At 33.5% G+C, this 27,282-nt stretch overlaps 6 protein-coding genes across 6 annotated transcripts; 1 reads left to right on the forward strand and 5 right to left on the reverse strand.

The window, feature by feature from the left end:
• Nucleotides 1–3,055: 3,055 nt before the first annotated feature.
• On the reverse strand, nt 3,056–4,457 carry HELRODRAFT_84950 (hypothetical protein; the record flags this gene model as incomplete). Its single annotated transcript, XM_009025477.1, has 5 exons — nt 3,056–3,236; nt 3,374–3,576; nt 3,709–3,794; nt 4,158–4,303; nt 4,399–4,457. Coding segments are annotated over 5 exons (675 nt in total), but the record flags the coding sequence as incomplete, so codon positions are not given.
• Nucleotides 4,458–9,248: 4,791 nt separating this feature from the next.
• HELRODRAFT_147362 (hypothetical protein) lies at nt 9,249–9,437 on the forward strand (the record flags this gene model as incomplete). Its single annotated transcript, XM_009025529.1, has 1 exon — nt 9,249–9,437. A coding segment is annotated over one exon (189 nt), but the record flags the coding sequence as incomplete, so codon positions are not given.
• Nucleotides 9,438–9,792: 355 nt separating this feature from the next.
• Nucleotides 9,793–15,822, reverse strand: HELRODRAFT_113992 (hypothetical protein). The gene is made up of 14 exons (XM_009025530.1): nt 15,650–15,822; nt 15,071–15,203; nt 14,814–14,927; nt 14,339–14,437; nt 14,004–14,176; nt 13,566–13,713; nt 13,346–13,448; nt 13,005–13,075; nt 12,792–12,855; nt 12,495–12,621; nt 11,982–12,187; nt 11,460–11,609; nt 10,191–10,611; nt 9,793–10,045 (listed from the first exon to the last, which is right to left on the reverse strand). The coding sequence occupies exons 1-13, from the start codon at nt 15,764–15,766 to the stop codon at nt 10,569–10,571; spliced, it is 1,548 nt and encodes a 515-aa protein (XP_009023778.1). The 5' UTR covers nt 15,767–15,822; the 3' UTR covers nt 9,793–10,045; nt 10,191–10,568.
• Nucleotides 15,823–19,238: 3,416 nt separating this feature from the next.
• Nucleotides 19,239–19,505, reverse strand: HELRODRAFT_147476 (hypothetical protein; the record flags this gene model as incomplete). The annotated part of the gene is made up of 1 exon (XM_009025531.1): nt 19,239–19,505. A coding segment is annotated over one exon (267 nt), but the record flags the coding sequence as incomplete, so codon positions are not given.
• A 1,840-nt stretch (nt 19,506–21,345) lies between these two features.
• On the reverse strand, nt 21,346–21,603 carry HELRODRAFT_84879 (hypothetical protein; the record flags this gene model as incomplete). The annotated part of the gene is made up of 1 exon (XM_009025469.1): nt 21,346–21,603. The coding sequence occupies one exon, from the start codon at nt 21,601–21,603 to the stop codon at nt 21,346–21,348; it is 258 nt and encodes an 85-aa protein (XP_009023717.1).
• Nucleotides 21,604–22,247: 644 nt separating this feature from the next.
• HELRODRAFT_177323 (hypothetical protein) lies at nt 22,248–26,989 on the reverse strand (the record flags this gene model as incomplete). Its single annotated transcript, XM_009025532.1, has 8 exons — nt 22,248–22,663; nt 23,487–23,535; nt 24,094–24,236; nt 24,523–24,861; nt 25,359–25,502; nt 25,781–26,089; nt 26,390–26,521; nt 26,962–26,989. 8 exons carry the CDS (start codon nt 26,987–26,989, stop codon nt 22,248–22,250), a joined length of 1,560 nt encoding a protein of 519 aa, XP_009023780.1.
• Between the last annotated feature and the right edge of the window lie 293 nt (nt 26,990–27,282).

Raw genomic sequence — 27,282 nt, forward strand, 5'->3', positions numbered from 1 at the left:
TATTATGATATTTACAACAATTTAATACACATTTTATTTTCTATATTTTCACATTTTACATTAGACATTTATTTTAATTAAATTATATGTTTAAACAATATTTAGGCTCTGAAGATGGCATTACGCCGAAACAGCGCTGTTAGCTTTATTCCAGTTTTAGATAAATACCGCCTCGTTGAATGTCTTATAAAGAAGTTAATTAATGCAAAATGGGCAAACAATTTCAATGAAATTTGCATATATATATATATATATATATATATATATATAGATATGCAATAAATCAGATCATTGAAGTATGAAGTCATACATGGTTGTTTGCAGAAAATCTTTTTGAAATTAAAAACCTGTGTTTGTGTAATTAATGTCAGTTGATAAGTCAGTTTGTTTATCAATCCCAGTTGTATAAAAGAAAAATAAAAGTATTGTTGACAAAAATTTGGACAAAAAAAGAAACAATTAATAATATAATTATAATTATAACACTATTTTCTATTATTGATCATAAAATTAAAACATAATTTAGAATTAATTAATTGAAAAAAAATAATTGTGAATTAGTAACACAAGTTATTGAGCGTAAATTTTCTAAAATAATTTACCTTCATAATTATTTTCATTTAAATGTGATGAGAAATTTGGAAAATTTAAAGTTAACAAAATTATGATCATAAATGACAGCTGACTCTTCATTTTTGATGATTAAATTTTAATTTAGAAAGATTTTCAAATTATATTATATTGGAAGAAATAATTTTATTGGAATAAATATGACTAAATTAAATAAAGTTAGTGCCATAAATCGGGAAAACTATTAAAATAAAAATTATCCATATCTTTAGTTCATCTTTATAATGGAATTCCACTTAGAAATTCCAAAAGTTAAGCAGCAATGTAGCATCATTTCGATCCCTTTTATAAACTTTTTTAGTTTAATTTATACTATTTTTAAAATTAATTGTATATAAATCGTAATTTTTTGAACTATAATACTGTATTTTAATTTTATTTAGCGTTCTCTAAAAATATAAAAAAATTATACTAAAGATTAATTGGAATTATTTAATTGTCCATGCTTTTTTGTGTAAATTAACTTTTGCGATTTCCTTTTCCTTGTCGCACATGTTGGTTCAGCATTTGCTTGCCTGCATTTTGATTTCGTGCGATTTTGTGCTTCGTTTTCTCTTTTTTTTTCTTATTTTTTATTATAATTTTCAATTATAAACGGAATATTTGTAATTGGTGGTATTTGCATGATGTTGTAATTTGCGTCATATTGTGGCTAAGCTGAGAGACGGTAGCCTGCCGTCATTAATTCTCACGAGCCATTATTATGAAAATTTTTCCTGATTAAATACCACCAAAATGTTACGTTTTTGATCCCAGCGCTTCTATCTCTGATTTTCGATGTTTTCTATTTGATTGGTTTTATTAATGGTGGTTGCGATTATCTCTGAGTCTGATTATAACTGAGTCTGACTCTAACTAATTAAGGAAATTTAGTTAAATTTTAGTTTATCTTGATTGGGTCTTAACTAAAAAATTGAGTTAACTAGGGGGATCTTTGGTTTTGCAATGTTTTTTCAGTTAATTCATATTTGTCAGCAGTGCATGATATTCAATGTGTTGAGGTGAGATTTTCCAATGATGTCGTAATTTGCGTCATATCGTGGCCTACTGGAGACGGTTGCCTGCCTTTTTTAATCCGGACGTCGCAATTATGAAAATTAATTTCTGAGGAAATATCTCTCAACTAATTGTATTTTCGATTATGCCTGCTACATTAATGAGCTATTGAAACTTGAACAACGAGGCAATATGTGTGAGGAATTGATCGAGATTGATCTATTTTTATCTTGTTTTTTTGCCTTCTTTCTGGCTGGACTAGATTCGGCTTAATCATGCCTGTTCTAGTGGCTAGGTGAATTTTGATGATTTGGAAAAATAGCCCAAGATCGACTTGACAGAGATAAACAATGCAAACGACACGAACCATGAGAAAAAAAGTCATTTTGTTGCACAATAATTTTTATTTCAGTTATAATAAGTTATCTGTATATTTACAATGAAGGTTCATTTATACTACATAGGTGTTACTCATGCACTAACACCTAGTTAACGTAGCTGCATTCGTGTATTTATATATATCGTAAAACTGAACATTTATAAGTTCAATGATCATCTTTCGACATGAACTATTATAAAATGTCAAAATTTTGTATGAAGAATAGTAATTAAAAGGGCAAAATTTCCTAAGATGATCGACAGACGACGTGAAACAATAAACTAGCAAACTGATCAATCACTCAGCAATTAGTCATTCAACTTGGCAACTGATCAACCATTCATTAGCTAGCCAAGAGTTGTGATTACAATTTTCGAATAAAATCATAAATTTTGATAAAGATTGCATCTCCAACAATGAATAATTTAAAAAATGGATAAAGAATGATGGTTTAAGCACACTTGAACATTATTTACATAATAAATAATCTAAGTATCCAACCAAAAAAAATTGATAATGTGAAGAGCAAATTAAGAATTAGAGAAATAAACAACTATAAACATCGTCAAAGCATTAATTTAATGATAAATGATTGATGAAAATTTTAAACAACTAACATCCGTAAAGCAATGCAAACTCCCGTTAAAATAATGATAAAAACGTACATATATCAATAGATATGGGTAATATACATGTATGTATACATACACATGTATATCTATCGCATATAAACATGTACACACATAATGTTGTTATAGTTAAAACATTCAAGACATAGCCAGTAAGACAAAATTAACGCGACAAAACGGCGATGCAAAGCATCAACAGTCTGTAAGTTAAGTTAGCTAGAATCAGGTTTCTGTTTTTTTTGTTCTTCGGTTGGTTAGTGCTGTTATGGGCTTGGGGCTATAAAGAAAAATTGATTTTTGTTAAATATTTAAATATGTTTTGCCATAAAAACTAACAAAATCAGAAACAAATTAACGAATTTTTATAAAATTAAGAGAGAACCAGGAAAAAATAAAAAATTCTACTATAAAACTTACAAATTTAAAATAACAAACCTCGTGTTTTTGAGGCCATTTCAATAATTTGGAAGAGACATCTTCCAAATTCTTCGAGAACTTGTCGTTCTTGCATGACTTCTGAGAGTTGGTTGTCGTCTGCCTCTGCTATCAAACACGAGCTCACTGCTTCTATCACGTCCAGTGTCACAAATGTGAATGGAGGCCTGCATGATTGAGTGAGTGAATTGGTTTTTGAATAAATGAAGTAATTAAATGCATAAATGAAGGTACTGTGTTTGAATGAACACAGTTTGCATATGTAACAAGTCCAATGAAGAGTATGAACCATCCCTTAACTCACCTCTGCCCATTTATGGAAAGGGTTTGGTGTTTGACAGGGGTGTTGCCCAATATCTGCATGGATAGCTTATTCTCAGCAGCTGTCTGCTGTTGAACTCTGACCTCAGCAGCATCAGCAAGCTGCATTAGCTTCTGCCTGTCTGAACTCTCTTCAAAGTTTCGACAGCCTACACATCGACACATTTTTGAGCAGAGAATTTTAGCCTGTGTAATCAAAAAATTATCAATTATCATCACCATTATCATAATTATTATCATTGTAGCTATTAATATATTAAAAATGACTAAACAGATAGAAATTGTTCATGCTGCCAATAACTTCCGAACACGACGAACCTCGTAGCACTCGCAGTAGTTCTTGAGGCAGCCAGATCTCTTACAGTTACAACCCTTGTTGTGGTGTCTTGCCACCCCACCCTTTACTAATAATGATGATGATGGTTCTGCTGATTATGATGATGGTGGTGATGATAATAAAAATACAATCAAACCTAATCAAACAATAATAATCAAATGTTCCAACGTAACAACCAACCATACCAACACAAACAAAAACTAACCAACTAATCTTTCAAATCTCATCAGCAAGCAACATACTGACAATACTAAACTACCATGCAAATTAACATCACAGCAACAGCTAGCCATCATTGGGTGAATAACTTGATGCATAACATGAATTAATATCAACAACATGAAAAAGCACAACACAATAGAACAACCAACTTTCCAGATTCAAAACAGCCGCAGCGACTACGGCCACTACAGCAGCTACAAAAACTAACCAATCTTTGGATGAAAAGCATGTGGGTTCCTCTCGATGCACGACTTAACGGCCCTGGTTCTCTCTTCTTCGTGCTGCAAGTTGTTCGCGCAATTGCAGCAATTGCAATCTTTACAGAACTCACCATTTGCAAAACATTCACAGTAACTGGATGATGATCATAATTATTCATAATTATTTTGTAATTATGAATAATTATTCTATAATTACAGTTTATTAAACTAACAAAAATAAAAACTAACAGTTTCAAGCACTGTGATTTTGTACAGTTGCATGGTTTTCTTTGCCTTAAACTCGACTCCAGTATAGGCCAGTGTTGTTGTTGCAGCTGTTGTCTGCAGGAATGTGCAAAGTTTTTTCGTATGTTGTTATTTATAATTATGTAATTCACTTTTCGTTTATATCTGTGATTTCATTTTTTTACCAAATTTTTCAAAATTTTCTCTACAATAATGTTTTTTTTAAGGCAGATCTAATCAGACTTTAAAATAACACATTGAGCATTTTAGAGATCATTATTCAGCTTATTATTAAGAATTTTAAAGGAAATTATTCCTAACAAAGTATTCTAAATAATGATTAAAACAATACAAATGATAACAATACAAAACCAGGGGAGCAAAAAGTGATTGAGAGTTATACCACTTAAAACAACAGAAAAATAAGACCAAAGATAGAAAAAGTGCATAAATAAAATAGTTTGATACCAAAGAACAATTAACCACCTGTTATTTCTCAACGTTTCATTGGAGGTGGAAACGACCGTATACGACATTGAATTGTTGTCGGATGAATTACCCTCTGACGAATCGGACAACACTGATTGGTTCGTTGGCTGTTGTTTTTTTGTTAAATAATTGCTGACGAATAAAAAAAGGAGGTAAATAAAAATTACTCAAAAATAGAGCATAGAATATTGAAAAAGCAATTATACAAAGCAAAGATAAACAACTTACTGTTATAACAGTGGGAGGAGCGTGAAGAAAAGTGAACCCTTGATTATTATTACCAGCACCACTACCACTGATAATATTATTCCCATTATTATTATTAATATTGATAGTAATGTTTTTAGTAATGTTACCACAGGAATTACTAATGCTGCTGCTGCTGCTACAGATATTAATGATACTGCTGTTATTGAAAGTAGATATTGTTGTCGTTAGGCTGATGTTTTGTAAGAGTGAATGGTTGGAAGCGACCGTAACGTGAAATTGGGATGTGGCCGGTAAGATTAGTCGTTGCGATGTTGGGATTGTTGTCGTAGACTGTGGAACAATAATGTTGTTGTTTAAGGATTTTGTCAACTGTTTGGTTGGTTAGTAAATTAATAATGCTTGAGTGATTTCAATGTTGATTATGTTACACAGATCAGGGGTGGGCAAACTACAACCTGCGAAGCCTTGTTCATCAAAATAAGGTTGTTGGCCAGACGTTATGACCAGAAGAAAGAGCCAAAAATCTTAAAAAAATTCTGCCTGAGTCAAAAAAATTTGCTATTTAAGTACATAATATGCGGCCCTTCAAAGGTAAAATAGTTTTCAATGTGGCCCACAGAGCAAACAGTTTGCCCGCCCCTGTTATAGATGAACAAGCCCAAGCATATTCTGCATAAAAAAAAAACAAAAAATTGAAAAATTTACCTGAGCTGGATTGACAATGGAAAGTGATTTTGACCTGTTCACTTGCGATGTACTGGGTAGGAGCTTACCTGACAAAAAAAATACATTCAATAACCATTAAATAATTTATGTTTTCATCTCACTTTTAAAAATATTTTGTTAATTATTCAAATTATAGAAAACAAATTTACTAACTGGATAAAGCATTTGATGTGTCTAATTGAATTTGGCTGCTGGGCCCAATGAGTCGAAAAATTTGAGGATTATTTTTTGTGAGACTATTGTTAGTTAGGATCGTGCTGACTTTGTTTGTTGTGCTACTAATGAGTGGTCGTGGTATTGTCGTCGTTTGTCGTTGAAGTTTTTGAAACGCACCCCCGGGCACTGTCTATTTAGTGAGAAAAAATTTAATTAGTGAATTCATATGTTGATGCTTTGATGGAACATTTATTAGACTTAATAAACAAATTATATTGGTTTAGTAAAGAATTACTATTAAAAAGTAAATAAAACTAACTTGAATAATAATTTTTGAAGGAGAGGACTGCGAGAAGATGATGTTAGACTGTTGGGTGATAACATTCTTCTGTTGTGGTTGGAGTGTGATACCTTTTGTTGCATTTGTAGGCAGTCTTACTGGAGCTATTGCTCGAACTACTGACTGATTTATCAAACTTGTTTGCTGAACTTTATTTGTCATCGAGAGATTTTTATTTATTGGTGTTATCTGGAATGAACTGGCAGGTAAAGTTGTGAAGTTAGTGATAATTTCACTGCTCCGGTTGTTAGGTGTACTGCTCAAAACAAACTTGCAATTTTGTAGCTTTGGAGAGAACACAACACTAACTGGAACAGGATTTGTGTTCTTTTTATCGGCCATTTCGATTTGCGAGAACAAGCGACAATTTACTGAAAAAAATGCACAACACGTCCCTGGAAATCCCCTGAATCAATGAATACGACAACACTTCCAGTAGCGTTAGAAATCGTAGAGAATTATTTTTTAAATGTAAAACACGTAACTGTTCAATTAAAAAAGAAGGAAAATAATGTAGAAAAATTTCCAACATTAAACCCGACTTTAAATTACAAAAAATTAGTGACGACTGACGATCTTCTTGTTTTTGCAATCTTGCGATGTAGTCGATTAAATTTAAAAATATTAGAAGCCAAATTTCAATAGATCGGTCGATAACAGAGTTAAAATTAATTTTCAGTACTAAGAAGAAAGCTCAAATTAATTAAACGAGACGATCGCAATAATTTTGTTTAAAATCTGGCGCCGCCATTGCGTACAGAAACAGAGCATAGAACTTATAAACCATCCGACATTGTCTTTTACAATTAACTTTTATGTCTTCTATGCTTTCTTTGTGAGACGCCATTGGCATTTTGCAATGCATTCATCTTAAACTTTCAAAAATTCAAAAAAATTTTAAACAACTGTTTTTTTTTATTGTTTAAATCTAAATTTATTGTGCACATTATTTTTGTTCTACACAGACAATTTTTTTTCGAAAGAACATGTTATTTGATGCTATTTCGGTAAAAACTATAAAAACATCAATGTATTTTGGGCAACAATTTAAAGAACGTTGCCAAAAAGATATATTGAAATGTCATTTTTATATATTATATATTTTTATTAAAAATAACTGACCGGGCTCGTTGTCGTAGCGCATTATTTTTTATTAAAATTTAATTTATGACAATCACACTAAAATGCGTATTTAGCTTAAGTGAATCATTTGATCTTTGAAAGTTATTTATAAAAAATAGTTTTGTTTCTGCAATTTACGGCATTTTGCAGTTATTAAAAGATAGTACTTCCCTGGCCATCTTTTTCTGATGCAATAATTATGCCTCATTAAGCACATTTTTGTGAACCGTTGCGCGAAAAAGAGTTTTAATTTAGTTGCAAATTTTAAATTTAATTCGTATAGAACGTGTGAGATCAGTTCAACAAATTCTGCAGACATAAAAGTTATCATTAAGTTTTAATAAATACTTATGAATAACGCCGAATAGAAAGCTTAATAATATCACTTAGTTCTTACGCTACTGGTATAAAAGTGACATCGTATGTTCCTGCTTTTTCCACCCTCTCTTTACATTTACGAAGGATTTTAATTGCGTTTTCTCTTTTTTTTGGTTATATCATTCTAAGTCACAAAATGGTCGTTTAATCCACTGCCTACGTTCTTTAGCGCGGGGCCACAGCAAACAACACTAGCACAGCGGCAAAATGGGGTTAGTTTTTTTAAAGTTTGATTTTTGTAAAAAACGTTTCTCTGAGTTACCAGAGTAAGTGTCTAACTTAATTTTTGTATTTAAACTAATTTTTTTATAGATTCTTCAAAATGGCGGACCATGCTCTCAGAGCACGTACATCATCAGAAATATATTTTGACAAAGCCGTTGCTGATTTATTAGATGGAATATCAATACGAAAGTTGCACAGCGGACTCCCCGCAGTTCGTCCTTGCATTGGACCAGCTGGTCGGGAAGTACCTAGTTGTCCCCACACTTACTAGAGATAGGGTCGGGTCTGGGTCATATCTGGGGTCACATGGGTCCAATCTTGTAGATGATTCCGTCTTGCTGTTCGATCCTCAACTTGATTCTGGTTAGTTTGTTTAAATCAATTTTAAAATAACTTGGTGTAATAGTCTGTTTGTTTTATTCTGAGTTGAATCTATGACCTATGTTTAATCATCTTCGCAGAACAAGGTTTGTTGGTTTCTCCCTTTGGAAATTCATTGCCTGAAGAAACATTTGATTTTGAAACTGAATTCTACAACCTGACTTCGCCAACTAAGCCGTGTGTCTATGATGATCTAAGCTTTATGAACACCATCGAGCATGAATTCCAAAGTGTTAATGAAAAGCCGGGTCAAGTTTCATTGCAATCTAGTGTTTCAAATGATGATCAGTTACTTCAACCTGATTTTGCTGATCCTTCAGTTATCATGGATCTGTTGCAGCAGATAGATCCAAAGAATGGCAAGTCAAATCCAAACTTCATCTTGGACCCTGAACTACTGGAAGATAATTTGTTTCCAACCCCAGATATAAATGAATTACTTGAAGTTGGTGAGTCAAAGACCCAGACCCATCCATCTCCATCAATGGAACTTATTTCCATTGAACCTTTCCAAGTGAATCCTTTCTTTGCAGTTGTCTCAAATTCTCACCCTGCAGCTACGGATGTTGATATTGCCGTTAGTTCAGACTCTTCAAATAGCTACGCCGCTGCTGAAGAATGGAATAATGACATGTCATACAACGAGCAAATCAGTGATACATCATCAGGTGAAATGAGCTCGTTAGAGTTGTGCTACGACAGCTCTCCCAGTGATCTCAAAAAACTATTAACCGCCAGTTCATCATCTAGTAGCATCAGCTGCAGCGGTGCTGACAGAATAGATTTCTCTGAACCTTACAGGCAGTCACCATCAAGCTACAGGCCAGAAAAGAAACATCGACTGAAAGAACAGAACAAGACGGCAGCTTTGAAGTACAGGCAGAAGAAGAGGCAGGAGCAGAACAAGTTTTTGGATGAATGTAGCGAGATAGAAGAAAAGAATCGACAGCTGAAGGTCAGGGCTGAAGAACTTCAGAAGGAGATCAACTATTTGAAGAGTCTTTTTGCTGAGATAACAGCTGTTGATTGATTGTGACAGTATGCTATTGGTTGTTTGTGATTGGTTGGGTGTTAAGAGCGCAGGCACATTGTTATATCATCTTTGTTTATTTGATTTCTTGTACATATGTTAAATCATTGTTCTAATTAAGTGTTACATTCTGATTAGGTGTTAAATATTTATTTATAATATATAGTTGACGTTCCAGACAAATCTTTTCTTATATATACATATATATATATTGTTTTTTGTTTCAAAATACAGTGTTTGCTCACGTAAAAGAACTTGTAAATTGCTAATATGCGTAGGTTTTCAAACGATATGTACGTGATTCGAATTTAATTTTTTGAGACTTGAAAGAAATGAAAGCTTGTAGCTGTATATATTTTTTTTACATATCAATGCGTGCGTGACGAGCCACAAATAACATAAAATCACAAGCAGCAATAAGAAATGAGATATCAACGATAAAAATAGAGGAACCTGCATGTGTTAAAATCATGGAGCAGCGATCTATATAAACGGCTATATCTTATGGTATGAATGTTCATAGGTATCTGTAGTTGTCAGATGTCCGTGATGTGAGTGTAAGAGTTTTATAAAGTTAACACACGGTCACTAGTTAATTTCAAATGAAATGAAATGGATACAACTGATCGCCTAATTTGGCTTAAAAAGTTGATGGCAAAGAAAACAACATCCTACCTCGGGAAACCGGGTCTCTGGACGCAAAACGAAGATTGATTGATTGAACACACGGTCACTAGCAATCTAAATTAGGAAGCTATGTATGCTTATATTTACATATAGCCATTGTATAAGTGAACATGCGTATAGCCAAGTATATAAATGTATGATTGAAAGCAAATACGTATACTCACACAAAAATGTAGTACGCACGCAATATGCGTAACTAGGTGTCCGTATATATACATTTCTAACTCAGATTAATTATTGGTCGTGTTGGGGTGGTTGGAAATGAATCTTCCGGATGTCTTGTGGTATGTGCTAGCTGTCGTTGTAGTTGGCTTTGGTGGTTGTTGTGGTCGTAGCAGCAGTAATAGTAGTAGCAGTAGTGGTAGATGTCGACTGTGATGCATTCATTCCTTCATTCGCATCATCATTCTTATCATTTCTTTGATTCATTTATTCATATTCCAAGATTTGCTTATGGTAGAAGAGTAAGTAGCTAATTGGGAAGATTCAAATGACTTTCATATTTAGTTGTTTAATTATTTCTAATTAATGAAATTATGTAATTATTTATAATTTGTTATATTTATCTTAGTACACCAAAAAGCAGTACATAGCAGATGTCATCATCATTAAATTATATTACATTAAATTACGTTACATCCATTGGAGTAATTTCCTTACATTAAATTTCTAAATACAACAATACATTCATTACATTAACAAGCATGTACTATACAATCTGCCATCTGAATGAGTTCTAACCAATTGCATAAATACAAAACGCCCATGAATCTTATAAAATTTCAAATCTAGCCGGCGTTGAAAAGTGATGCTCTGTAAAAATACAATAATATTACGACTAATATTAATATGACAATTAGATCCTGCTAATCTTATTGATCTTAGCTTACTTAATTATAATTTAATGAACAGCTGATAGGTTAATTAGTGAATCCATTCAACGAACAGCTGATAGATTAATCAATGAACTCGGAATAACATCAAACAATTACGACGATAACGAGTTAGTCATTACATTTAATATTTACATAGTCATAAACTCTAATCCTGATTGTGGATTACAAGTGTTATTGTAGATTGAAGTTATAAGCCTGATTAGAAATGATTGTAGATTGTAGTCGTAGTACAGTGAGACGATGAGCTTATGGCACCTGGTCTTGGCTACTGCAGTGACTTGATTCGAATGCAAATAGATCCTGGCCTAACTAACATCCCGTGCAGTTGTGATGCGTGGTTTGTTACCCGAAAACTGATCAAGAGATAACAATAATTATAATCATAATTTTTATTAATTATGGTTATAATTAGAAACCAACGGACCCTTCACTGTTGAGTACATCATCGACAGATGCCTTGGTGATGAGGTTGTCTTCGCACCTGAACCAGTGGTCTTTGTGTTGGCGTATGAAGCAGGTGTAGTGGCCCGAGTCAGCCGTGCCCCGGTGGTTCACCACTGAGTATAAGGAGTACCTGTTGTGAAGAGGATGGCGATGAGGATTGCGAGATGATGGAAAATGATGAGTAAAATCATTTGGATGAGTTTGATGATGACTGTAGTGATGAAGTGGATCACGATGACGATGGGTTTCCGGCGATGAAGAGGATGATGATTGTGAAAATGAGTAAGGTGATGTTGATGATAAAGGTAGTAATAGAGATGGTGAAGAGGATAGTGAGTAAAATGATGATGAAGATGGTGCTGAAGACGAAGATAACATAAAGATGGTGGAGGAACATGAGAAGGAATAGCGTGGCGATGAGAACATTATTATTTTCGTAAAAGTATGTAATCAATTTTAATCAGCTTTAGCGGAAAAAACACAGGAACAAAATTTCTCAAACTTGTTTTCGGTAGAAAGCCCAGAATATTCTAGATTCTGTGCATTGGATTGAGATTTACTGGGCGATGACGACGATGCAGATGTTGACGACGACGTCATTGTCGATATCTTGTGAGTGAGAGACATGAATGGAGTCATGTCCAGTTCCTCAGGGAATGATACGAAGGTGGATATCTTTTTGTGGTAGCCAGTTGAATGCTCGAATCTCTGTGTATGTGTTTGTACGTGTGTGTATTTGTACGTGAGTGTGCACTTGTGCGTGTTCGCTTGTGTGTGTGTGTATTTTTTCTGAGTCGGAAAATTTTCAATGAAGGATTTATATGAACTTGGTTTTGTACTGTGTGTAGTTATGTAAACTTGAATGTACATATTTGACGTTGCAAGCTGTCAGTTAAAAAACGAGTTATTTGGAGAGAGAAAGAAAGAAATAGACAAGTAAGAGTGATAGACAGAGAGAGAAAGAGAGAGAGGAGAGAGAGAAAGAGAGAGAGAGAGAGAGGAGAGAGAGAAATACCTTTAAATGGAAACAAGCCACCAATGGTAGCTTTTTCATGGTAAGTTGTTTGGTAGACTCCTGATAGCTTATGCACTTGCTGCATTTTATCTTGGCCGAACTACCCAAGTGCTCCGGTCTCGTAAATCTGTTTTAATGTGTTATTGGGGTAGTGACGTTACTGTGACGTCATTGTAATGCTCATTGTTGTTGTTTGTCGTTGTTGATGGTGTATTTAAGTTTTCTGATTTGTTGTCTATGGTGTAAACTCTATTAGAGATATTGTTGAGTGTATGTATGTATGTATTGCAAGATAACCTTTTTAAGCACGTCGTTAGTGATGTCGGCTCCTCTAATTTAGAGTTCAAATTTTGAAAACCACCTGATAAATGAACGGTAATTTAAGTGGTAATATTGTTTCGACGCCTCAGAGAATTATTTAAAAAAGAATTATAAATAATAAAATTATTATTATTAATCACAATATTATTAATTTTAGGGATGTGTGGATACAAAAATATGGAAGGCCACCTGAAAATTGTTCGGGTGGTCCGAGATCGAGTGAGATGTCCCAGAACGGATCAATTGTCGTCGACACGTTGCTGATGATGGTGATGGTGGTGATGATGGTGGTGATGATGGTGGTAATGATGGTGGCGATGATGACGACGATGATGACAGTAAAGAGGATGGCGTTAACATCAATGAAAATTTTACCATTTGTGACGATGATAAAGATAATAACCAAAAATTTTCTTCTCCTTTTAATTCTTAATTTAATTAATTCTTTTAATTAACTAAATTAATTAATTAATTAATTAATTAAATTCTTTTCATTCTCATTTTTTTCCTGCCTAACTAGCAACACTAACTTGCATTTCTGGCAGGTGACGTCAGACTGCAACCCCCCAGTGAAAATCTGGTCGATGATGCAGTTGCAATGCGGGGATGTGCTCGATGACAAACCACTACTACCTGCAGATATTTAACCAAATACACACTCACACACACAAACACACACACGTACACACACATACACGCAGACAAACACAAACAGACATAAGCAACACACAAACATGCAGAGTAGAGAACCTTTGCAGTGCTGATGCAAGACGTCGAGAGTGGCGATGAGGAATTCGTGTGCATCTTGCTGCTCGTAGCCGGCCAGGTGCCTAGCGTGAGTCCACACAAGGTGCAGCAGTTTGTATGGCGTATGTGGGGTGCTTATGCCCGAATAAAACTAGGTGGTGGGGATACACAATTACACATCTCACACACGAAATTACAAAGCCACACGCACGCACGCACACGCACACGCCACACACACACAAACGCACACACAACCACACACACACACAACCACACACACACACATTCGAATACAGCAATACAAGATTAGCAAACAATAGTGACACAACGACGACCAGTCATTCATGCAGCCAAACACAAAAACCACTTGAATACAACAATCAGTCAGACAAAACAATCAGACACAAAAGACAGAACCAGACGGACAGACAAATAGACAACCTCCTGAAAGAGTCTAGCCATCTCGCAGACAAGACATTGTTGCGGTTCATTCTCCATCTGGCACATGTGTTTGTCTGCCAGGAAGTAATCTCTCAGTAATGGAGTGTGAGTGAGGGCCTGTACTATGCAGTTCATGAAACATGTGTTGCCCAGGTTTATGAGGCCACGTAGTCCTGGAGACACGTATAAAATTAAGAATATTATATTCTGGTAAGCCTGACAATGATAATTACGATGATAAAATGATAAACAGCCAACCAACCAGCCAGTCAGCTTGCTAACCAAACAATCAATCAATCAATCAATCAATCAATCTGATTGATCAATCAACTAACCAATCGTACTATCCCCTGTCAACTTTCTCCTTTTGGGGTTTTCTTTCAACAGCTGAACTTCTTCCTTTGTTGGTTCCCATGGCATGAATAGCGTGTTTTCTGAAATTTAGTCGCTCATTCTATTATCATTGCAATAAATATTTATTTTTAAATTTTACCTATTTACCATCCAACCATTTAATCAACCGATCAAACGTTCAATCAATCAACCAATCAATCAAAAAACCACTCAATCAATCAATCAATCATCCATTTTACCAACCAATCAATCAACTTTTACGCCAATTATGAAATCAATCAATAAACCAGCCAACAGATTATTATTACTTTATTTAAGAACCGTCAAACTTAAAATATAACCAATTAAAATTTTCATTAACAAACAGCAGTCAAATTATTTTTATTATTTATTATTATTTATAGAATTACACTTTATATTATATTAAATTATAATTTATTATATTATAATTATAACCTAATGACTTGCAGACGAGTTTTTGTTCTTTTTTAGCAGTTTCATCCATGTCATCGTCGTAGACATAGTCTCCACAAAGAAAGCATAATATGACACCGTACGTCAAATCTATGGCTAAAAATAATTAATTATTGTGTAAAATATGCCTATTTTTTCTAATTTAATGACAAATTATCATAATAAATAAATTAGTTAATAAATAAATTAAAAATAAATAAATGATCAAATTAATTAATTAATTAATTATAAAATTTTACCCAGGTGATGTTTTTGAGTTTTGGCATGATCGTTGATGTGCTTGTTGGCATAGCAGCCAAAAAATACGCAATACAAACAGGAATGAAGTCTTGGATGGTACTGTCGGCAAGTATAACAGAACAATGATCTGGCCTGTTAGTGATTAGTGAATTGGGTTAAGTCTAGATTATAATCGTAGGATTAGATGTTTTGCATGTTTGATTGAGTATAAAATAAAAGAAATTTAGATTTTTAAAAATTTTGTTTGCTAGTCTTTAAATTTCAATATTAACTACTATTAATTATTATTTCAATCAAACAACTTAACATTAACATATTATACACATTTTATTTTCTATATTAAAAATTTAAAAAACATATTATCTAATTAAATTTTAATTAAAAAATAGCTTCCTTGTTTTTTTTCAAAATCTAACTCTCTAGCTAGTTTTTTAAACTTTAAAAAAACTTACGTAAATTAACATAATTAATAAATACAAAAAATTTTTTTGAGAAAAATAATACGCAGACTAAAGTTTTACACATTTCTCCATTATTAGAGTAGAGTAGTTATTTAAAATTTAAATGTAAAAATTTACTTTTCTTTTTCTAGAATTTGGATGGCTGCAAGCAATGAAATGTCTGTAAATTATTCTATAAGTTTCAGTGCCATATTCCGCTTTGAAGGTTTCTAAATGCTGACACCCGCTCATCATATGTTTTTCTAATCACTAATTTTATCACTCCTCTATTTTACTAGCAGATAAAAAGCAAAGCCGAAACTTTAATTTTTTTAACTAAAGTTTACTTTTAGCCAAAATAAGTATGGTAAGGTAACAATCACCAACAATTTGCAATGAAAACGCTATTTTTTGATTAATAAGACTATAATTGAAACAAACAAACAATTTTTCTATTAAATCTAGAATTTCAATATTCAATTATAATCTTAAATTTGACAAATTTTTATATTTGGGTATTTAACCAATACCACGAACAGGCGTATTTGGCGCTAAATACAATCCCTCATACCTCTGTAAGACATGCAGAAAGTAATTCAGAACGAATATAACTTAATTAAAAAATTAATAAAAAATTTAAAAATGACAGAAAACGATTCAGAAGATGAATTAGAGAGCGAAGAAGAATGGGATGTAATTTAACTTTACAAGTTTTTTAATTTTTTCTAATTTTTATTGCAAATTATAATGGTTAAAAGTTTTGGTTTTAATTGGACGTGGTCGAAAATTGAAACAAAACTTTCTTTTTGCATAAGTCATGTCCTACGAAATGTTTTTGTTTTATATTTCTTAGGTTAATTATTTCTCCTTATTAAAATTTGGTATTCGTTTCAAAATGCTTCTAAAAGACGTGTTCGTGTTATGTGAGAATTGCCAAGCCAAATAATTGTAATATTTTAAATAATTTCTGGACTTCTTTGAAGCGTAATTTTATTTCAAACTCATCAATCAACCAACCATCTATATACAAACCAGACGGAGAGTTCGTCGTCATCAGAGTCTCTCTGGTCGCCAAAAATGCCGACGCTCCGATCGAACACCTTCTCATCGCCGCTACTCGATCCGACAAACGCAAATCACCGAGCCAGACGACACGACACGAGGAATGAGCTGGATATAGTCGGTCCGTTCGACGTTCAACTCGGTTATAAACTCGAGACTTACGCCACAACTGTTGAAGCGCCGTTCGAAGATATTCTAGATTCCGGATACTGTATCACCGCCTGTCATACCAATCAGTTTTCTCATTTTAAGCGATTCTTCGTAAACTGGTCCGATGATAATAAAGGTGATGATTTTAGCGGAGACGAGGATGGCGCAATGTTAAGGTGCCTGCCTGGCCGGCAGTCATAGGGTTCGAATGCAAGAAGATCTCCGCATATCGCATGCAATGTGTGTGATGCGTTGAGAGAAAATTAAAAAAAGGATGATGGTTATGATGGCTACGATGAGGAAGATGATGACGATGATGGTGAATGTTGGTTGGGTGAAAAGCAGTTGAATGGTGATATTTTGTTGATTAAATTGGTTTCATTCATCCATGTGTTCGTTCGTTAATTAATTAAATAATTCATTCATTCACTCATTCATTCACTCATTCATTCACTCACTCACTCACTCATTCATTCGTTCGTTCGTTCGTTCATTCATTCATTCATACATTCATTCATTTGTTCATATATTGTTTTATTCTTTCATTTGCTCGTCTGCACCGTTCTTTCACTAATAATTTCTTTTTTGGCATTTTTTTTCGTTCACTCAGTTATTCGTTCATTCATTTGTTTGTTCGTTCGTTTGTTTGTTCTTTCATTTGTTTACGCAATCGTTCGTTTTCTATTTGGTCATTCATTTATTCATTCATTCGTTCGTTCGTTAAAATAATTTGATTCTTCTTTTTAGAGTTCGATGATAGTGCTCAGACAGCTACTGATGATATACTCGGGGAAGATCAACAGCAAGTCTATGGTGATTGTTATGACGTCATGATGATGTCATGCTGATAATGATGTCATGTTGGTGATGACGAAAACAACGATGATAACATAGTGATCACGATGGTTATGATGACGACGATGATGGTAGTGATGACGATGTGATGATGAGGATAATGATGGTGATAGGAATGGAGATTAGGACAATCATAATCACCATCATTATAAACATCATCATCATCATCATCATCATCAGGTATATTGAGGCTTACTCACAGGAAAATGTTGCTTCACTTGACCAAGAACGTGGAAATGTTAGTAAACGATCAGGAACCTGTCATGGCGGAGGTGCGGGCTGGTTTTTCTAAATTTTCCATTTATAGAAATACTTCTATTTATAGGACTATATTTCTATTTTTAGTTTATATTTATAGGACTATATTTATATTTCTATCTAAAACGATAGTCATTCACCTTTATTTTTATAACAAGCAAGACAGCTCCATGTTCATTTTTCCTCTCTCGTCTTTCTTTGTTTCGCTTTTCTCTCTCTCTCTCTCTCTCTCTCTCTCTCTTTCTCTCTCTCTCTCTCTTTTTCTCTCTCTTTCTCTCTCTCTGAATGGCGTTCACCAACTGCTGCAACAGGTCATGATGATGTACCACAAGGCATTGGACATACTGGACGACGACGGGGACTGCCGCCGTAGATTCGGCTTGCCTGTGCACGATTTAGATCAGCTGAAATTTTTAAAAGTAAAAACCCTACGAGAAGCCGAGTTGAGTGACGCTCTGGATCAGCTAAAGCTATTAACAGATTCCAGAAAAGCGATATTCATTTATAAGGGTGACACCGGTTATTACATGATCTACAATGTCGATATCGATAAAGTCGATTCTTTCAAAGCTGCTAGAGCTGCCATAAGGTTAGCTTGAAAATTTGAACTGGATGTTTGGTTGATTGGTTTACTTTTTGTTTTTTAGTTGAACTCTAGTTTGATATTTCCGCATCGATAACGAACAATCAAATAATGAACAAACCCATTCAGTGCATGCAAACTGCTCTAACTCTCTTAATCTATTTACTAAAAAAAAATGTACAACAAATTTTGTAATCCGATTTCATTGAGCAGGTAAACTTTTTATGTCAGCTGTGTAACTTGTATCAGATGAAGACTGCATGTTATTTAAAATATATTTTAATTGCTTGTAGACAGTATTTATATACTAGCAATGTTTGGTATTTAATAATATTGAAATTAATGAAATAAATCCGTTTTAAATCAGTATATACTTAACAGAATTAAATATACTGCCAAGAAAATATTAAATTAAACATTAAATGATTAATAATTTTTTTATCAAAACAGATCAAATAAAAATAATTTTTATTAAACGCACGCAGGCAAGAGCTAGGCATATTCCATGATAACTACAACGACTACGAGATATTTGGCAGGATACCGGCAGGTTTATCTCCAAAACGCAGCCCACAAGTTCCAGGTGTCAATCAGGTAGCCGCTTATTATAACTCTCTTCATCAAGTCATTCCTAATCCCAATCTTAATGACTATACGGTATATCCTGTTAATAATGATCAAGCCGTTCCTATTCTTAATCAACAGGCATCTAGTAATCTTATTCAAATACTTCTCAATCCTAATAATCAGGTAGTTCCAAATTCTAATGACCAGGTAGATCCTAATCCTAATATTCAGGTAGTCCAAAGTCCTAATAACCAGGTAGATCCTAATCTTAATATTCAAGTAGTTCCCAATCCTGATAGCCAGGTAGATCCTAATCCTAATATTCAGGTAGTCCAAAATCCTAATAACCAGGTAGATCCTAATCTTAATATTCAAGTAGTTCCCAATCCTGATAGCCAGGTAAATCCTAATCCTAATATTCAGGTAGTCCAAAATCCTAATAACCAGGTAGTTCCTAATTTTAATATTCAAGTAGTTCCCAATCCTGATAGCCAGGTAGATCTTAATTTTAATAACCATGGAGATCCCAATCCTGATAATCAGATTGTTCCAAATTTTAATAATCGGGAGGAACCTATTATTATTAACCAGGTGGTTCCTGACCCTGGTTCTCAGGCAATCCCTAATCCGAATCATAATGATCAGAATGTTCCTTACCCTAATTTTGTCGTTCCTGATTTAAATTACAATGATCAAGTAGTTTTCGTTTATAATCCTTATCAGTTGGTAAATAATAATCTTAATAACCAAATGGTGCTTAATGCTAATCATCAGGTGATTCCCAATGTACATCTCCATAACCAATTAGTTCATAATCCTCTGTATCAGGTAGTTCCTACTTTTAATAATCAAATCCTTCTAAATCCGGTTCTCTATCAGGTAGTTTCTATTCCTAATAATCAAGTGGCCTTTAATCTTGATAACCAGATAGTTTTTAATCCAGATAACCAGGTGATTCATAATCTTGATGATCAGGCGATTCCTATTTTTAATAATCAGGTGGTTCCCAACCCCAATCTGGAAGTTTACATTCCTAATGTTCCGGTAGTTCCTGATCCTAACAATCTCATGGTTCCTGATCCTGATCCCAATGATCAAGTTATTCCTGGACCCAATCTTATTGATCAGCTTTTTCCTAATTTTAATAATCTGGTCCATCCTAATCTTGTTCCCAACAATCAAGTTGTTCCGGATCCTAACCCCAATAATCAGGTGGTTCTTAATCCGGATAATTCTAATAATCAAGTTGTTCTTAATCAATTTCAATACGGGCAAATTATTTACCAGGATCCTCTCGTTAATCATATTTATTTTGGCCAGGATGTTATTAACCCCAATCTTATTGGTCAAGTTGGTCAGGTTGATATTAATCCCAATCTTGCTGGTCAAGTTGGTGAGGTAGATATTAATCCCAATCTTATTGGTCAAGTTGGTCAAGTGGATATTAATCCCAATCTTATTGGTCAAGTTGGTCAAGTGGATATTAATCCCAACCATAATGATCAAGTTGGTCAGGAAGCTATTAATCCCAATCTTGCTAGTCAAGTAGTCTCTGAATTTAATCGATATCGACCCCGTTTAGACCCTCCCAGGGTTCACCGAGTTAACGTTCAAGATTCCGATAATTTTGAACGTTCGCCAAATGATGATGGTAGAGGCGATGATGCCGGACAACGACAACAAATTCAACAAGTGTTCAATGACGAAGAGAATGCTAATGGTCAGAGAAGTGATGATGACGACGATGATGATAAAAATGACAACGATGATTATAACGCATTTATCGTCGTTTATAACCATGATAATGATAATAACGATAACAATGATAATAACGATAGCAATGATGATGATGACAACAACGCTGCCCTCGATTTCATGAACGATGTTGACATCAACAACCGCAATGAAGATCGAAATGAAGAAGATGGAGATGGTGATGACAATAACAATCAAAATGACGAGGACCAAATTGAAAAGTTGAGACAACTGGTTGATGTTGACGTGCCGCAGAGACAGCAGCGTTCAAGGCGTCGAAGTGACGATGACGTCGTCGACGGCGATGCCAATAATAACAATAACAACAACAACAACCAGAATAACAACAATAACAATAATCAAAACAACAATGCTAACAATAACAATCAAAATAGCCCCAGTCCCAACAACAACAGAATTAATATTCCTAACAATATTATCAGACGTAACCGAAACATTCCAGCCAACAATCCCCCTGGAAGACCTATAGATCCGTTCGCTGACAATCCTTTCGTCTACAGTCTGGAAGAGGAAGCGGCCCTCATTCTCCGGAACCGCAATCTAAACGTTGTCGACAACAATCGAAACATACTCAACAACCGAATCAATCGGAATAACAACCGAAACAATCGGAATAACCGGAATAACGAAAATCGGAATATTCGAAACAACGAAAATCGGAATATCCGAAACAACGAAAATCGGAACATCCGAAACAACGAAAATCGGAATATCCGAAACAACGAAAATCGGAATAATCGGAACAACGAAAATCGAAGGAGATAATATTAACAAGGCCTACAAACTCTTCAGTCAAAACATCAACATTTAGAAAACAATAACATAACAACAACAAAAACATCAACAAAAACAACAACATCATCAACTTGGCAACAAGAACGATGACGTCATCAACATAACAGCAACAACGTCATTAACATAACAGCAGCAACAACAACAACATTAAAATCACGTCAACAATAACTTAACAGAAACAGTAATTATGATGTCAACGACGAAAATTTTTAAATGGATGTTCTGTGATAGTCTCGTTTTAACGAAAAAATATTAATAAAAGTATATTCCAGTTTAATAAAATCATTTTATTTTACCGATTTTAATTATATTTTGGATTTTAAAGACTCAAATTAATTATTTTATTAATTTATATTCAATCATGATAGCGATTGATTAATTATTTATTCACATTTATCCTCCTTTTATCAATCAATCAGTCAATCGTTAAATTTGAAAAATTATAAAAGTTATTTATTTTAATTTTCGAATAATAAAATATAGGCGATTACCATTGTTTTAACTATTCATTTATTATATTTACAAGTCTGTAGGTTTTATCTGTGTAACGGACCATTATTTTTAGGTTTTTTCAATTTTCAAGGCAAAATTTTGTGTGAAAAACTTTATAAAACGAAACCAAAATTGAAAGGGGAAAATTTTTTAAATGAGAAACAAAAACTGAAACTGAAAATTCCATTTAACAATTTATTAACATATAATATCATAAATCTCTTTGTCACAATTGTCTTTGTTGTTTTCATTAATGTTATTGTTGTTGTTGTAGTTGATGATATCATTGTTTAAATTGCTGTTGTTGATGTGACTGCTGATGATGTTGTGTGTGTTGTTTAGGTTGCTATCGCTTATGTTGTTGTTGTTGTTTATATTTTCAACAACCTCGTTTTCGTAACAACATTGAGGATCTTTGTTTTGTGGCGCCAGACGCAGGTATGTGTTGTCTTCGTCGTCAACTGGCGGGAGATTTCTGATGGCATGTTCATGTTGTTGGCTCTCGCTCTTCTTTTTCCTGGTGAATGTTTTTTTGCGAATGTTGAGGTCCCGGGTTCGAATCCCATGTAGAACGGGAAGTGATTGTTGATGTTTGTTTGTTGCGTATGATAATGCTGTTGGTTAACAAAATATTTTCAAACATTTTCTATAAAAATAATAACAATAATAACAATTATAATACTAAATATAATAATAATAATAACATCAACAACAACAATGATAATAACATCAGTATCATAATCAATAATAATAATATCATCACCATCATCAATCATCATAAGAACCACTAACTTATAGCATCGCTTCATCACCAAGCACGTGATGATGGCCGAAATGATGGAGCAGATGATTGACAGGCCGATAACCACGCCCACTACACTACCTTTACTAATTCCGGATCCATCGTCTATATAACGAATAGCTAAGTACTTTAGTAGAATTTAATTGGGCTACCAAGTATTTTTGAAAAAAAAAATGCAGTAAATTGTATTAAACATTATACATTGTATGATACGTTTTATTGTAACTACTATAAACATTACGTATTGTATTAAACATTGTATCATTATTAACATCAACATTACACATTGTATTAAATATTTTATTATGTTGTATATAGTATTAGAGGCTGGGTGGCCTACTTGCTGCTGTTGTGGCTATCCATTCATTCTGGTTTGTTGTTGACGTCATTTTGCTGAACATTGGGTTAACTGAAAATGTTTTGCAGTCATAGAGAGAGTATTTATAAATTTATTATTATCATTATTATATTATTATTATCATCATCACTGATACATTGTTTTTATCATCGTCGTCATCGTCATCATCAACATCATCATCATTATCATCGTCGTCATCGTCATCATGATGATAATGATGATGGTCATCATCATCACCACCATCATCATCACCACCATCATCATCATCATTACTTACATGACATACAAATCAATGTAAGATTGAGCATGGTGTTTTGTGTGCTGCCCTGGAAATGATGATGATAATGATGATGATGATGGAGACGATGATGATAATGACGATGATAGGGACGACGACGACGATGATGATAAAAAGTGTCATGATGGTGATAATGATGAATTATGTTTAACTATAGAACAATAATCACATAACTAATTAAACTTAATGATCCATATTATCACTTTCCAATCATTAATTAATTCTTTTTTCTTTCTTTTTTTAATAAATTCATTCTTTCATTCGTTCGTTCGTTCGTTTGTTCATTCGTTCGTTTGTTCATTCATTCATTCATTCATTCATTCATTCATTCATTCATTCATTCATTCATTCATTCATTCATTCATTCATTCATTCATTCATTCATTCATTCATTCATTTATTCATTCATTCATTCATTCATTCATTCATTCATTCATTCATTCATTCATTCATTCATTCATTCATCCATTCATTCATTCATTCATTCATTCATTCATTCATTCATTCATTCATTCATTCATTCATTCATTTATTCATTCATTCACTCACCAACTCATCCATCCATCAATCAATCAAATAAATGAACCTGTGTGGTATCTTTCCACTGATCGGAATCATTACTGACTTCGATATAAGTGATGTAGGAAGATGACGACGACGATAAGTAGAAGAGGTTACTATTTGGAAACCCAGCGTGATAAACCCAATTAGTGTACAAAGCTTCCTTTACTGAAATAATTAAAATTATTTCTTTTGAATTATTAATATTATTAAAATTATTATTACCTTTATTATTGTGCATAGGATTAACAATAGGATTGCGACAGAAACACTACTTAACCGATTTTAAATATATTTTTTTTACTCCCAAGCACTTGTTGATCAGAGAGCATGAGGGGATCGTACATTACATTTTACATCTTATTCATTTACACTCTGATATATAATTTTCGATTGATTTCATTTGGATTTGATTTTTTCCGTATATAAAAGAATGTTCCATCATTATACCCACCGGGGTAATCCCGATTCCAGTACCACCTCATCTTGGCAGCACCTACCCAGTACGTCTGCCCAGCCACGGTCGCCATCGACGCCATTCCGACGATGACGTCATCAATGCTGTGGCCGTCGAAGACCGCCAAATCGCCGGCGCCGTTTTTGTGGCAATAGTATCTGGCCTCGTGCCATGACATGTAGTAGTCGATGTTGTTGTTGTTGATGTTGTTATTGATGTTGTTGTTGATGTTGTTATTGATGTTGTTGTTGATGTTGTTGCAAGCTACGTAGCAGTTAGGGGTACTTGAATTGGCACCTTTTCCCGGCCAGCCGTATGCGAATTCATTACATCTACCTAATTTGGGAAAATTTCAAAAGCAATAAGTTTGATGGTTTTTGTAATGGCATAATGACTTGCACTAAAGCGTTACTTCTGTTGTTGGTCTTATTTTTCATTAATATCACAATAAATATCATAATATCATATATCATGATATATATCAATGTTGTCGAAACGAAATAGCTAACACGTTAGAACTGCCATGTTTTGGGATGCTATTGCGCATTGACCTGGTTCGAATCCAACCGATGTGAAACTAAAATACTATCTTGGGTGTTCATACTTATTGATAAAAATGATACATGTTGATACCTATGTTTATTTGCCAAGCTATTTGTTCATAGGCTAATAATCATAGTAGCACAAAAGTTTAATTGCAATTAAGTAAGGAGAAACGATGAACACACAACACACACACACACACACTACACACACACTACACACACACACACAAACACACACACAGACACACACACACACACACAGACAGACACACACAGACACACACTTACGTTTAAACTGGCAAATGAAATATCTATTGTTTGTGGAGTAATCTTCGTAGAATTCGAGTGAATTCGTTTGAGATTTTGGCTGCGTTATGTATATAAAAGCTTTTCGGTTGTCATCAGTCGTCGTCTCTTGCTTTGTTTTAAATTCTGGAGGAAAATAAGTTTTAAAATTATGGAAAATTATAATTAATAATTTTCTAATTATTCATACTAAATATATTATAACGTAATATAACATACCAAAATGTTAATTTTTTGTTCAAAAAATTTTAGCTCTAAGATTAAACTTTTAATAAATAACATTTGTTAATCTTGTTAAATAACATCTAAATAATTATAAATATTAAACAATAATAATAATACAAATTAATAATAAATAAGAATAAAAATTAATAATCAAGTGAATAAAATGAAGACCGACAAACCGACAAACGGTTTTCCGTTATTCCAATTCCAAGGTTTCTGCTCGTACCGATCCAGCCCTAAAAATACCTTCATACCGCTGAGCACATCTCTATAATTATTCAGAATGAAATTAACCGACCCCATCACCGATTCGTCATAAATCTCGACGGGCCAACTGGAGTTGTTTCGGTTCCGACAAGTACTTCTTGCGGTATTCGTGTCCGGGTAATATTGGGACTGGGCCGATATTTCGTAACAAAATTGTTGATCACAGTGGGATATTAGTTGTGGTGACGGTAGTGGCTTTGTGGTTGATGTTGACTTGGCTGCTGAAACAAACAGCAGTGATACAATCGTGTGCGTGAACGTTTTGTTTAATGGCATTTTGTAATTTATATTTGTTTGTATGTGTGTTTATAGGCATGCGTGAGTGTGTTTAGTATGTGTGTTTGTGTACGTGCGTCTGTGTGTGTGCGTGCATTTGTTTGTCGGTTCCTATCACGTGCTATAATAGGAATAACACCATTCTGATTGGATAAACTCTCAAATACGCATAAACGAAGCATGGTAAAAAAAAACAGCCACATAAACAACATCCACGCATTTCAATCTCACAACATCCGACATACCCGTTATATATCCAATATTTCCGGTCGATCCGATCGGACCATCCGGTCCCAGAGGTCCCAAATATCCGTTTCCTCCTTCAGTTGTAGGAACGGTGTTACACGATACCCGTGTTGCCAACAATAAAACTGCAACTGAATCAATTTAAAGGTGAATGAATGGATGAATATCATTTTCATTTATATTTGTTAAAATATCCTATAAACCCTGAGCACATTGAATTGAAATAATTTGCCTATGTATAAACACTCTTTTGCTAAATCTACATCTGCTTATCTGGTCCTCTTCTTTGGACCTCTCTACCTCCTTCTCTGACTACTTCTCCATCACTTACGAAGTTCAGAGCGGATCTCAAGACCCATCTGTTTTCAAAATTCACTGAAGAGCGCTGTTGAACTTCGGGGAAAAAGCGCTTTATAAACTAATTGATTAACTGATTAATTGATTGATTGATTGATTGATTGATTGATTGATTGATTGATAAAATATAAAAAGAATAAAATAATAATATATAACAATAATAAAAGTATCTATCAAAAAGGAGTGTTTAATCAATAAAAAGAATGTATCAAACCGTAAAATATCCTGAAAATCTGTTTCATTTTTTCCAGTGGTTTAGTCAAAAAATTTAAATTAACGGATAACAAAGAGTGCTTTTGGTCTGTTGTCGGACTCAAATATAACCTCCATTTATTTTATTATTTTTATATAATATTTCTTAATATTAATCAATTATTTTGAATTATAAATATATGATTAATTAATATTAATTAATTTAGTAATAATTAATTTAGTAATAATTATTTTAAAAAATAAATGATTTTTTTATTCTTCTTAAATTCGTTCTTCTAATTTTTTTGTTAGAAATCCTTTAAAAAAGGTTAAATTCGTTTGA

Source organism: Helobdella robusta (genome assembly GCF_000326865.2).
Source record: "Helobdella robusta unplaced genomic scaffold HELROscaffold_42, whole genome shotgun sequence".
NCBI lineage: Eukaryota > Metazoa > Annelida > Clitellata > Rhynchobdellida > Glossiphoniidae > Helobdella > Helobdella robusta.